At 32.6% G+C, this 13428-nt stretch overlaps 2 protein-coding genes across 2 annotated transcripts; one reads left to right on the forward strand and one right to left on the reverse strand.

Annotated features, from left to right (window-relative positions):
- Positions 1-1726: 1726 nt before the first annotated feature.
- On the reverse strand, positions 1727-6362 carry LOC114378708 (protein ACCELERATED CELL DEATH 6-like). Its single transcript, XM_028337347.1, has 4 exons — positions 5576-6362; positions 3794-3889; positions 2727-3274; positions 1727-2392 (listed from the first exon to the last, which is right to left on the reverse strand). Exons 1-4 carry the CDS (start codon positions 6360-6362, stop codon positions 1727-1729), a joined length of 2097 nt encoding a protein of 698 aa, XP_028193148.1.
- A 3820-nt stretch (positions 6363-10182) lies between these two features.
- LOC114378177 (GPI-anchored protein LLG2-like) lies at positions 10183-13101 on the forward strand. The gene is made up of 3 exons (XM_028336724.1): positions 10183-10416; positions 10528-10584; positions 12565-13101. The coding sequence occupies exons 1-3, from the start codon at positions 10317-10319 to the stop codon at positions 12930-12932; spliced, it is 525 nt and encodes a 174-aa protein (XP_028192525.1). The 5' UTR covers positions 10183-10316; the 3' UTR covers positions 12933-13101.
- The last annotated feature ends 327 nt before the right edge of the window (positions 13102-13428 follow it).

The following is a 13428-nucleotide window of genomic DNA, read 5'->3' on the forward strand; positions in this document are numbered from 1 at the left end:
ACAGTTCTCAAATGCAATGACTTGCCACATACAAAGTAATGGGAAAACCCCAATTTCTTATAGAACACACTGATGAGATATAGCATCAACCATCAACCAAGAATTCCTTCGAAATCCAACCTTTGTTGAAACAAAAGAAACCTAGAAACAAATAAACAACCCCCCCCCCCAAAAAGTTCTCCGCTTCAGCATTCAGCATTCCTAAAAACAATCTTAGGATATAAAATCATAAGAAACCCAAGAAAACTGAAGAGGAATTGCCATCTGGGTAGACATGAATTATTTGAAAAAAATGGAGTTGTTGGGTTGAGAAAGAATGGGTACCTGAGATTGAGGTTGATGCACCACTTCACTTCATCACTGTGCCGTGTCTTTGCATTCAGACAGCAGAGTTGAAATATACAACACATAACAAATTCAGTCATTTAAGCTGTCTCGCAGGAAGCAATGGTGGCACAATGGGGGAGGCTTCTCCAGTCATGCTGGCGGCACACCCACGCGGCACACCCACGTCACCATGCATCTCGCTAGTTGTGCTGGCGGCACACTCACCATGTAGCCACGTCATGAAGCTTCTCGCCATTGACAATGACGGCACACCTATCTCGCCAATCCTGTTGGTGACATCAACGTAAGAAGAGACCCCCTCCGTAAATACTTAAAAAAAGGACCCCTTTATAGTAAATTTGCCCACGTAATCATGTAGGTAAGCTGATCTGTGGGTCTCTCTCTTGGGCCGAGGGTGCTGCGCTGTATCACATTCCAAAGTTCCTAAATCCCAATAAAGTCATCAAGTGTCGTTGTGTTAATTGTTTAGGTAACAAAACTCACAAACTTTCATTCAATAAATTGAGTCTTGCTATTCTTGTCCTATTCACATTGTTTATTCCGATGTATGGGTCAAACTTCAATAAAATCAAATCCAAAGTTTTCATTGATTTATTTTCACTTTATGTCTAGTTGTATCCAGTAAAATCAAATCTGATTTTTTCAATATATTTCCAGTCTTTAAATCCCTTATCGAAAAATCAATTAAATGCCAAAATTAAAACTCTTTACACTGGCAACGACGGTGAATACATACATTAAGTTATGCGTTCGTTCCTGCAAACCCATGACATTTCTCATTTAACAACTTTTGCCCATACCTCTGAACATAATGAATCTCTGAATGTAAGCATTGTCATCTTATCGAAACATCCCATTGTCTCTTGAATCATGCATGCATCCCTCCCATTCAAATTTGGTGTTATGCGTAGCAAACAGCTGCGTATCTTATTGATCGAATGCCTACCCTCACAGTAAACAAAAGAAAATGATCATTTTGGTCAATAAGATGCTCTTAAAAATCATGGGAATTGCCAAATTGGAGCTGCATGGAATGAAAATTGAGATTGTTCGGTCAAGGAAAATAAAACATTCACAAGAATCATAAGAAATCTTAAATTTCTATTAACTAGATTTCAAATCTCACGGGTTTGTTTAAATTATATATTTTTATATTTATATTTAATACTTATTTTAAAAATATATGTAGCTTCTATGTTTTGTGAATTGTTTTTTTCAATACAAATCCCGAGTTTAATTTAATTTACATCCACATGTAAAGGGAAATTACTTAACAAGTATGAAATTTTGATTGCCATTCTCATTCCTCCATCCCAATAAAAGCAATACAGTAAACACTAGTATATAGTTTAATCTGTTGTTGCACATGCTCCTCTGATTAATCATCCTTGTCATTGTTTTCTTTCTGAGGCAATGAATCTTCAGGCCTATCATCATATTTTGTCAATGCAATTAGAATCCGAAGAACGAGTCTACCAACATGACGAAATAGAAGAAGGCGAATTCCAATTGGAAAAAATCCAAAAAATAAACCCAACAAGATGAGGGAAGTGTACACAACTCCAATGACAATAATAGTACGGGAAAGAGCATAGTTGTTGGCCACAACTAGATGTACTGCAGCCATAAATGCAATTGGTACGGTTGAAAAGGCAAGAACCAAACAACACATTGCAAGGATAGTTGCTCCTGTTGCCAATTTATGATCAAAAATCAGTGCCATCAACATGAGTCCACATGCAATAACAGAGCTATACATAGCTATCATGTTGAAGGTGGTGAATACCCAAAAAAATGGTTTATCAGCCAAAATTGCCATCCCTATATTTTTTGGGTCTTTAGCATCTGAACTATATACGCCTCCAGGCACAGTGAAACCAGCAGCAAATGTCACAGTGACCATCAACGTTGCCACAACTAAAAATGTGTTGATGAGATCTTTTAAGCTCAATTGCATTCTGGGCGATTGTTGCCATTGAGAACTCAACATATCATTTACTTTTAGGAGGGCACCAGCTTCTTTTAATACTAGATTAGCAAGGAACTACATGAAAAATGGAGAAGTTCAGGAAAAAAAAAAGTAGAAATAAACATGAGATGTCATGCATCATCAATAATTACAAGTTATAGTGTTTAGATATATTCACAATGAAACCAAAAGAGTACCTTTTTTATAATGAGAGAATATTATATATGAAGCATATCAATTATAGTTGATATTCATATCTCAAATAATATAATTTAATAGCATTTCATGTCATTTTATATAATTCCATTTTATCTTTTATCATTCATTGAAACATATAACTCTATTGCATGATGCCATTATATATGAAGCCTTAAGCACTTCTGCTACAGATATTAATTATTGATCATACCTTTCGAATTGTCATTTGCTTTTTCGAAGCTAGATGAACGATATCCCGAGCCGTAAAGCCGTCGTTATTCGAGCAGTTAACATCAGTCTTCTTATCTTGAGTGATGAAGTACAAAACTTTAGGAAACAAATTTATTGAAGCCAAATGCAATGCAGTGTTTCCATCATTGTCTTTCTGGTTTATAGTAAATTGGTCGATCTTCGAATTTTTCAATAGGTATTGTACCACTTTACTTTTTCCATTTTTCGCTGCAACATGAAGAATGTTTTGACATTTTTGGTTGAGGAGAAGATTAATAGGCCATTCATGTTGAAGAAAATCATTTATCACCCTAACATGACCCTTTTTGCAAGCAAGGTGAATAGGAAGATGACCCTTTTTGTTCCCTTCCAAGGCAGTTTGATTTGAACTATCAATTGAATTTTCTAAGAGTATATGAAATCCCTCAACATAACCGATATAAGCTGCATAATGAAGGGGAGTACCTCCATCTTCATCTCTTAAGTAAACTAGTTCTGGTCTTTTTGCTAGTATCCCATTTATTAGATCTACAGTTGAACAAACCAAAGTAAAATAAATTAATTAGATTTTGCTAACGACAAATTAAAGAATCTTAGCATATTTTATTAAATATTTTTAATTATTCAAATATTAAAAATTACATAACTTTTACATTTGCGATAAAATATATTTTTCTAATAAAAATTGTACCTTATTATTATGATAAGTATGCCTAATTCTTCGTATATACTGTGACATATGGCGAGTTTATAATAAACGTATTTAGGCCTAGAACTTTTTCCTGTGTTCTTCTTATTTAAATATTTTTTTATGGTGAACTTCATTATTTTTAAATTATTTTAGTAACTTTGGTCTTTCATATTATAAATAGGGTTAAGTATACAAAAAAAAAGGCATGTGGATTAGTCTAACATGTTCAAACCCCCTGTTCATTACGAAACCTTGTTACATGCAGTAAATTAGGTATTCAAATGTTGCACCTCCCATTTTGAATTTCGCATATTCTGATTTTTAAATATCTCCAAATCATCATTTTCATATTATACCTTTCCTCTTTCTCAACATGCTACTCCAGAGGGAGTCCCACTTGTTCTCATATACTCCATCTAAGTGTTTCTCCACGGTTCGGTCTTCCTCTTCGTCTCCATTTGCATTCACACATAATCATCTCACAAACTTTCATTTGTTCCTCTTCATCTTTCATCTTCATTTGTGTCGATTCCACTATTGATTTCTTCCATTCTTTATTAAGCTTTTATTTTATGAACAAATCTTTTCCAAAGAGGAATTGTGGCAATTGTATTCGGAACAGGTATTCTGGAAGCTTTTATTTCGGTTACAGAATGACCTTTTTGGAACACGATTTTAGTTCTAGAATACGTGCTCCATAATAATGAAACAAAGCTTCTGAAATTCCTTTTCCAAAAATATGTATATTTGTTTTGGAACATGCAATACAGAATATTGATAGCATTTTTTCAAAATACCTATTCTAGAAGCATATTTTATGTTATCGGGAAAGTTTACTCTGAAACTCAATCTATGTTCTAGAATAACCATTTCATAAACTATTTTGAAGAATAAGAATAAGTGTTCTAAAAACCTTTTCCAAAATAGCTATTTCGAAATGTAAAAATTACCTTTGAGACTGATCATTTCAAAAGTATGTTATGATAACCTATTTTGGAATAATTGTTCTAGAAAATAAAAGTTACCTTTCCAAATGACCATTCTGAAAAGGTGATTCTTGATGAAAGAGTTATTTTTGTCCATACAAATAAAGTAGAAGGTGCATGATATAAGTTGAGAGGTACAAGATTCAAATGTGGTTAAATTATATGCCCTAGGAAATAAATGGGCTTATAGAATTGACTTGGGTTTACTTCCCTTGGCCCACAACTTAATAAGTTGGGTCATATAGTTAATAGAAGATTTAAAAAAACAAACATGGGACTAAAGTGAAAAAGAAAATAAAAAAATCAGGAAAATTAACTAAAAATATAAAATTGTTTTTTTATATAGAATAAAAAGTCTACAATCTTGCCTCATGCAAATTGCAATTAGGAAAATTGTAAATATACACTCTATTATGGGTGGATTGGTACGAGAATAGACAAATAAATAGAAAAAAATAGATAGACATAATGATAAAAAAAATAGAATGACAATAAGATGAAAGATACAACTGATATATATGTTTATAATTACCCTTACAAATAATATAACTAATTGGTTGGTCTGAGTCTGTTGTTAAATTAATTGGTATGTCATTGATCCAATCTAACCTGATTGATTCTGTGGTTGAATCGATAAATTAATTCCATTTAGCATGAATCAATTTGATTGAATCGATTGAACCAATATTAGTTATTTTTATTAAAATGTAAAATTTAATGAATAAAAAAATAAATCTAGAACCTAAAAATCATTTAGTGGATCAACTTACCATCAAATCATCATGATTAATTATTAAATATATAATTAATTAATACATATAGTTATATTTTATGTTAGTTACAACAGTTCATAGGATGATTCAATCAGGAACTCATCAACCGAGTGTTTTGACCGTACGGACAACCAATCCTATTTTTAAACTTATGCGTGCAGGTCTACTTTGTCTATAACTTAAATATCCAACTCTATTTACTTCTTTTATCTAGAAAGTAAGATTCTGGACTATAGTATCCTTTCTACTTAGTTCAAATTTTATTAACAATACTTTTCTTATAAAAATATATGTCCAACTCTATTTAAAAGCTTATGAAACAATTGCTTAATTAAAATACCACAAATACAGTAATTTAGTCTAAAGAAGCAGGATTTACCAGATTTCCGTTCTAACAGGGCTGCATGGAGTGGAGAGTTTCCAAGGCACTGTGGAAGATCCACAGGGAATGGAATTTCCAATAGAAGATTCAGAATTTCCACATTCCCATTCACTACTGCCAAATACAGTGGTGATCGCCTTGACTTGTTCAAATAATGAACCACATCGTTATCTGCACAAAAAATCTCCTTTATCACATCAACATCCCCACTGTGGATAGCCTCGTGCAAAGGAGTATCCCCATGTTCATTTGTTTCTCTTGTTATCTCTTTATCATTCATCTCTTCATGGTTTGACTTCTCTATGGCATATTGTGAGAGAATGATGTTGACTATAGTAGAGTTCTTGGACCTCACAGCAACATGAAGTGGAGTATCTCCTCTTACGTTTCTCCTAATAAGAAGCTCAGGAAAATGATGAGCAATCAGCTCAGCAATATGCTCTCCCTTATGATATGCTGCCACGTGAAGCAATGAATCACCTGCTCCAGTGACTTGATAAAAAATATCAGACAAAGATAGTTTCCTTTTTCTGCATTGTTGATTCAAAACCCCAACAAAGTTATCCACATTCCCATCTTCAACAGCATTGTACAACTCGCGAACCATAACTTTTCCAACAAGTTCCTTATGCAATAATAGTCTCACCGGTTGTGAAGAAGCTGCTGCCTCTTGACTTGAGAATTGTGTGTTCTTCAGTTCCTCCATCCTCCTGTTGCATCTCTGTCTCCAGCTTGAGTCATCTGATTCGATAGGAATTTGCAAATGATTATGATTATGATTCATGATTTAGGTATATGATAATTGAGTAACACCCAAATCAAGTGCAATAAATCCAGAAAGATGAAGGTTGTGACTTGTGATTTATCCTTAACAGATGTGAACCGCAATTAATACACGAGAAGACCGTTAATTAAGGAAATGATGGTGCTTGTGTCTTTATATTATTTTACTAATACTGTCAAAAAAAATATTTTTTCAATGAATTAAATAATTACTTCGCATGTAACATTGTCATACGATGTTGTGTGTGAACGTAGTATATGGTAGGATTATTCGGTACATAAGATTATATAGTAATCTTTGGTTGACGCGAAGTCTGATTTTCGAACCTTTTCACTCGTGAACTGTCATGCTTAAATCCTAAATTTATTTTCCCATAGATCGATCTTAAAAAGAGTGGAAGATGTCGACAATGATAAAATTTAAACTCACCTCGTATTTGTAATGACGAGGTATACCATTTTGTGACAACAAGGCCTAAACAACGACAAAGTTTGTTTAAATTAAGAGTAATTATACATTAATATTTAGGAGTAATAATATTTTTAGATTCAGAAATGTTAATTAGTGTCATTAGAATATTGATTAAGAAATGAAAAGAAAAAATATTTCTACTGAAATGCGTAAAATTATATTATTCATAATTTCTTTTTACACTCTCCTATAATTTTTACAATAAATATTTTTTTATTTTAGTTTTCCTACCAACATTGATTAACAAGAGCTTTTTAGATACCCTACTTTGCTAAATACTTAATTAATATTCCCTCTTATACCCTACTAGTATATGGTAGCATTATTGGGTGCATAGGAGTATATAATAATCCTTGGTTGACGTGAAGTCTCAGATTAATTTCTAAGCCTTTTTACACGTCGACGCTTAAATTTATTTTACCACACAATGGTCTTAAAAAGAACGGAAGATGTGGACAACGATAAAATTTAAATTTACCTCGTTGTTGGATGACATGTTAGTAACAGCGAGACCAAGACAATTGCAAGGAGTATCTTGTTTTTTAGTACCTGATAACAACATAGGGAGGGTAGCACTCTCTGCTAGAACAGACAAATGCATAAATAGAAGTTCTGCAGAAGCACGCAAGTGGATGGATGATACCGATGTCTAGTTCATTCTTCTATGCATGCTCCATACATTTGCTTAATTTAAAACGTTGTTTCCTTTTGCAAAACCAATTTCATATTCGTATTGAGAGGAGGATATCGCTCAAAATTGACAAATAGATCATGATTTTTTTTCCTCACGCATGACACAAGTGGTTGCAACTAATTAAAGTACATAGCATGCACAAATAAACACCAGGGCTGATGAGACACTATATAAAAGGAAAATTATAACACGACAAAGAAGGGTTATTTTCACTTTTCAGGTTAGACCGTTAGAGTTAAGCGTCCTCAATGACTCAATGTCCATTCATACTAATGCACCATAAATCATCACACAATAGAACTACTAATGAGTAATGACCGTGTCATGTGGCTTAATTATTACTTGTTAGATTAGAAACACAAACTGTCAAACTCTGTAAGTACTTTTAACAAATTTCAATGATTCGATCGGAAACCCATATCATTTAGCGGGGTGTCAATTGTTCTTATAATCAAAACTTGCTGTGGTCTCTTGGCTTTTCTAGTCTACTAATGACCAATGTCTCTAATTTTATGGCCTTCACATATATAACTAATGTGATTGGTGAAACTAGAGTATGTCGTTCTCACAATATAGTCGTTGATAGTTACTATTTGTAATAAAATCTTTATTACACTTGTTTGTAAAAATGAATACATGACAAGTGCTTATTAGGACGTAATAAGACGTTCTATTCTTCAGCGGAAAAAAAAACACATTTTATAACACATTATTTTTACCGTAATTTTATTATTAGTTGAAATTTATAAAAAAAAAAAACTGTAAAATGAGTGGAATACGTTAAAGATCGAAAAATCATTGAGAAGAAAATATATTTTTTTAGAGTGAAGAATTTTATACAAAATTTTAGAAAAAACTTACTGTTAGAGAAACAAATTAGGGCTACGTGGGCTAGTAAGAAACTAATCCAAAATCTAATAGGAAATCTAAAGATAACTTAATTCATTCATATCCTGCTGACCTGCTCTATATTACATGACTCTTGTGTCTTTAAATATACGGATAATAACCGTCATATGATCTATGCCAGACACATGGCACAGTCTAGAGCTTTTGGGAAAATAAAACAAAATTGAAATAAGCATGAAGTGCAAATGGACATGGGCTACTAGAGTTGAGCTAGACGGATCGCAAAAACTTTGTAATTCACCTCCAAATTTTGTTTTCTGCACCTTATTACATTTTAGAAAACCAATTCAAAATGTAATTTTGGATTTTGGTTCGGAATTTCTGAAATGTAATGAGGTGGAAGAAGTCTAGATGTAGTCTTTGGGTCATCCAGGCTTGATTGTCCTTCACTTGGGCTTGTCCAAATTGGGTTTACTATCCCTACATTTACGACAATCAAAATAAAAATGACTTTACTGCACAATTGCAAATTCAATTTTAACCTAATAATGTTCCAAAATCATATATGTATGCAAAATCTATGTTTGCCTAAAAACAGTGTAGCTATGTTTGGGCTAAACTTCCTGCATCTCCATAAATTGCCATTGGTACTCCATTTCATCCTGGAAAGACCAATCTAAAATATGATTTTGCATTTTGGATGGAGCTTTCGGAAATGTAATGGGGTGCAGGAAGTAATATATGGAAGTGTAGGTAGCAACAGTCCTAAACCAGAGCCCATGAGGAACTCTGGAACATAGTCCACACGACCCATATAGATGGAAGTAAGGTACAGTTTATACTTATATTCATAAAAAAGGCTAAAATTTGCAGTTATGTTCTACTTCTTAGTCATTTATGTCAGGATTTTCTTATGACAAAACAAAACTGGAAATTCTTTTAAACATTATATTGATTGCTCATGTATTTTTCTTTCTTGATTCACAAATAATATTAGTGCTTAAACAGAATGAAGCAATGTACAGTTGTGTCTTGTCAAATTACTTTGTGAAATTATAGCTAATTCACTGTCTCATCTGGCACTGCATGCGGTTGGACTTGTGCAGTATAATATTACTTCAATGCAAATTAGAAGACATTTTTTGGGGAATAATATTTATTATGTACGTTAACCCACTGCTAGCATCCTAACTGCGCTGTTTTTGGAATGTTTATGCAAAAACATTAGCTACTTTTTAGATTAGGAAACAATATGATTTGAAACTCTTGCTTTTGCATTTACCATTTGAACACTGAACTGGAAAACTAAATAAAGAATGTGCAGTTATTCATAGAGAAATTATTAGGAATTAGAATAAGAATTCAAAATATGAATTATATTTTTACTAACAAGTGCTTTAGAATTTCTATCTCTATAAACTTGAAAAGCAAAGTTAAAACTCACCAAAAATTATAGAATAATTTTTAAACGAGTTGTTTATCATTTTAATTTTTTTTTTTACAATACCCTGGATTGTGTTTTTAGAATTAGATCTTATGTCAATAATTAAAGAATCTAGTTCAATTAGTTAAATAAGATGAGTAAATTATTACAAATCGTTAATATTTATCTTAGATTTTGAATTCCTACCGGTAAGAAACAACTTTTGCCATTAAGTTAAAATGATAATTTCCTCCTTTCTAATTATAGTAAAAATAGGGCATATTAAATAACTATCCTATAGGGGGAAGCAGCACATTATAAAACTACCAATAACTACCAAAGCCAAGGGAAAACTTGCGGAGAGCCATTGGAACTTTGCCTGCCTGACAACACGATTGATTTCCACCACAATTCCTGCAATGTCAGTCCCTTCCTTCTCTCTTCTTCATCTCTCCAAAACCAGAAAACAAAAGAAGCACACCCATCAAAGGAAAAAGAATATTTTGAAATCAAAAGGATGAGAGTGAAAGAGAAAATGGGTTCAAACGCCTTCTTCTCTTCCATTCTCTATTTTTTCCTCCTAGCTACATTGGTCTCCTCTGCCCCATTCCTTTCTGGTACATTCTTTTTCCTCAAGTTGCAACCCTTTTTTACGTGTCACATTTAATGATGGGTACTCATATTTGTTAAGATTGGCTTAATGTGATTGATTTTGTGTGTCAACACAGATGACATATTTGGAGCTGAAGCATCCACTGGCCGTGCCCTCCTACAGGCTAAGAAAGGTAACATTTTGTTCTGCCTCCTTTCTCTTTATATTTCTAGTTTTACCTTAATGCATGTACCCTGAAATATTTGTTGTGTTTATACATCTTTAATGGATTTCCTTTCGATTCTAATGTGGAAATCATAATGTAACCAATAGCTTGTTTGATTCTGTGTCTCGGACATGATTTTTCACAATATCATTTTAAGAAGTTAATAGTTATAATTTCCACATCCTAAACGTGATTTCTTACTTCTTAACGATATTCCAAACAGGCGACAAGTAACTAAAATCAGGTTAATTCTTTTGAACCGGATTTTATTGTTCATTCCATGTGAAAACAAATTTTTGCATTATGATTCTCTATGGGGAATAAAGAGATTATATCTGTAAAGCATGTCAAAATTTATTAGGTTCTCCTCAGAAACTCCACCTACTTGGATATTAATTATTGTCCAAATTATTCCTCTTTCTAATCTTTCTTTTTCCTTTAAAATAAAAATCCTTTCGATTCTCTGGTTTATGCTCCTTATACATTTCTTTATTTATGGGTGATGTCCAAGTAAAAGAAGGATTGACTACAGGAGTTATTTGTAAAAATATTGAGGAAACCACCTAGTCCTTTGATGTTAATTATTTGGAATATGGAGGGTGATATTCCAAATCTTCAAAAGCATATTATTTGGAGAAAAAAAATCTTTCGTGTTACCTCTCATCCTTTAATTGTACATAAGAAAAATTATACTGTTGGCCCAAAAAATGACCCCTTGCTAGAAGACAATGGGTTATGCAAAGGTTGGATGGTGATAGGTAAGCAAAAGCAAAGGAGCTTAGTCCTTTGAATTATTCAATGTTAATTCTCAGCTCTCTATCATTAGTTTTTTTTTTTTTTTTTAACTTTAGTTTTCCCTCTTCCTATCCTTATCTTTGCAATAATTCTTCCCTTTTTGATTCATTTTACTTTCTTAATTTTCTTTTCTGAGTACTTAAAGAAAAAATTATCTAAACAATACCCAATTGCCCTCGAGAATAGCACCGTTATTTATTATTAAGAACCCAAATTTTCTTGTAAGCTCTAGGCAAATGAATCCGAGTATTGTAAGTACTGATAAGTGAAAAATTTACCAATAAAAATTCAGATAAATATCAGTATTTTTCCTTTTGGAAAAAAGTAGGTTTATAACTTACATTTGAAGGTGCTATACTTTTTCATTGATGACTAAGAAAGTAAAAAAGTTTTAGTGGAGGCATGAGTCACCTATGTTACACTAATGCTTCACCACTGATGAGAATGTATTTATCAAAATAGGTTATCAGAATGGATGTACTTGTGTGCACTCTGAAGTCTGAACCCATTAGCCACGCAAACTTTTATACTCTCTCTTTACAATTTTCCAATGTTGTAGAGGAATTATGGAAAAAAGTTGAACTCTACGGCAGTATTTAGTTTGTCTTTCATCTGCATTTTAAATTAAAATACTTTGTTGCTTTCATTTTATAGAGAGTTCATTAACCAAAACATATCAACTAAAGAGGAAAACAGTTTTGGAATTTGTATCATGAAATAGTTATTTTGGAGAGATTTTCACCCAACCATTCCAAAAAGGTTAATCTCTTCATTGCTTTTGTTTATAAGGATTTTTAGTCAAAGGAAGAAAAAGAAAAGAGAGAGACAGAGCATATTAACTAAAAAATATATTTTATTTTTAGGAGTGTTAGTAACACGTTCTGTTACTCTTACTCCCATTCCAATACTCACTCTCTTATTAGGTCAAATTTGCCTAGATTTTCACTAAACATGTGGGTTCTATTTCTTACTTAATAGGTCTCATTTCAAAGTAATAAGACCTACATGAATTTCAATCAAAATAAAAAAAATACCTTAGTAGAACAGAGTTATAGAATGTGATATCAACATTTTTTTCATTTTTTTTTCAATGTGAAGCATCTCCTCTAATTTTTTCATGATTGAGCTAATAAAATGAGAACTTATGTGCAGCCTGTGGAGTTGACTTTGAGAACCAGAACTACACAGTCCTCACAAGCCAATGCAAGGGACCCCAGTACCCGCCAAAGGTGTGCTGTGAGGCTTTCAAGCAATTTGCTTGCCCTTTTGCAAATGAGATCAATGACATGACAACTGATTGCTCCTCAGTTATGTTTAGCTACATCAACATCTATGGCAAATACCCCCCTGGCCTGTTTGCCAATGAGTGCAAAGAAGGGAACCAAGGCCTTGATTGCAGCCAAGTCAAACCAGCCAACACTTCTACCTCTTCCAACACCATTCATGTGGCTGCTCCTCCTCACTTTTTCTCACTCATGACCATTGCTGCTTTCCTGGGATTCTTGTTCCACTTGTTCTGAAAGGATGATATGTGAAAAATTTAAGAAAGAGTAGCTCTTGTATTATTGAACACTCTTTCCAAGATATTTGGAGTGAGAATTCTATATCCACCCTTCATGTGATATGATGCTTGAATTTATATGATCTGATCAAGAATCGAGATTGCCAAGAAAAGTATATTATTGACAATTTCATTATTATTTTTTTCTTCTTGTTTTCCTTTATGGATACAAAGTGCAAAATGTGGTTTTGTGCCCTGCACTCTAAACCTTCCTTGAAATTTTTTACAAGGAAAAGTATGTAAAATTTGTTCATATAATTATTTTAATCAGTTTATTAGTACTAGTATCTGATATTATTTAGAGTTACTCCTTAGATAATTTGTAGCATGTTAGTACTTTTTTATAATCTTGTAAATTATATTTCAAAAAAAAATATTATACATAATAATTTTATTCAACTCAAACAAGATTATCTCTTGTAAAAGATATATGTAATCTCTAAAAAAATATTTTT

This window comes from Glycine soja, chromosome 12 (genome assembly GCF_004193775.1).
Source record: "Glycine soja cultivar W05 chromosome 12, ASM419377v2, whole genome shotgun sequence".
NCBI classification, from domain to species: Eukaryota; Viridiplantae; Streptophyta; class Magnoliopsida; order Fabales; family Fabaceae; genus Glycine; species Glycine soja.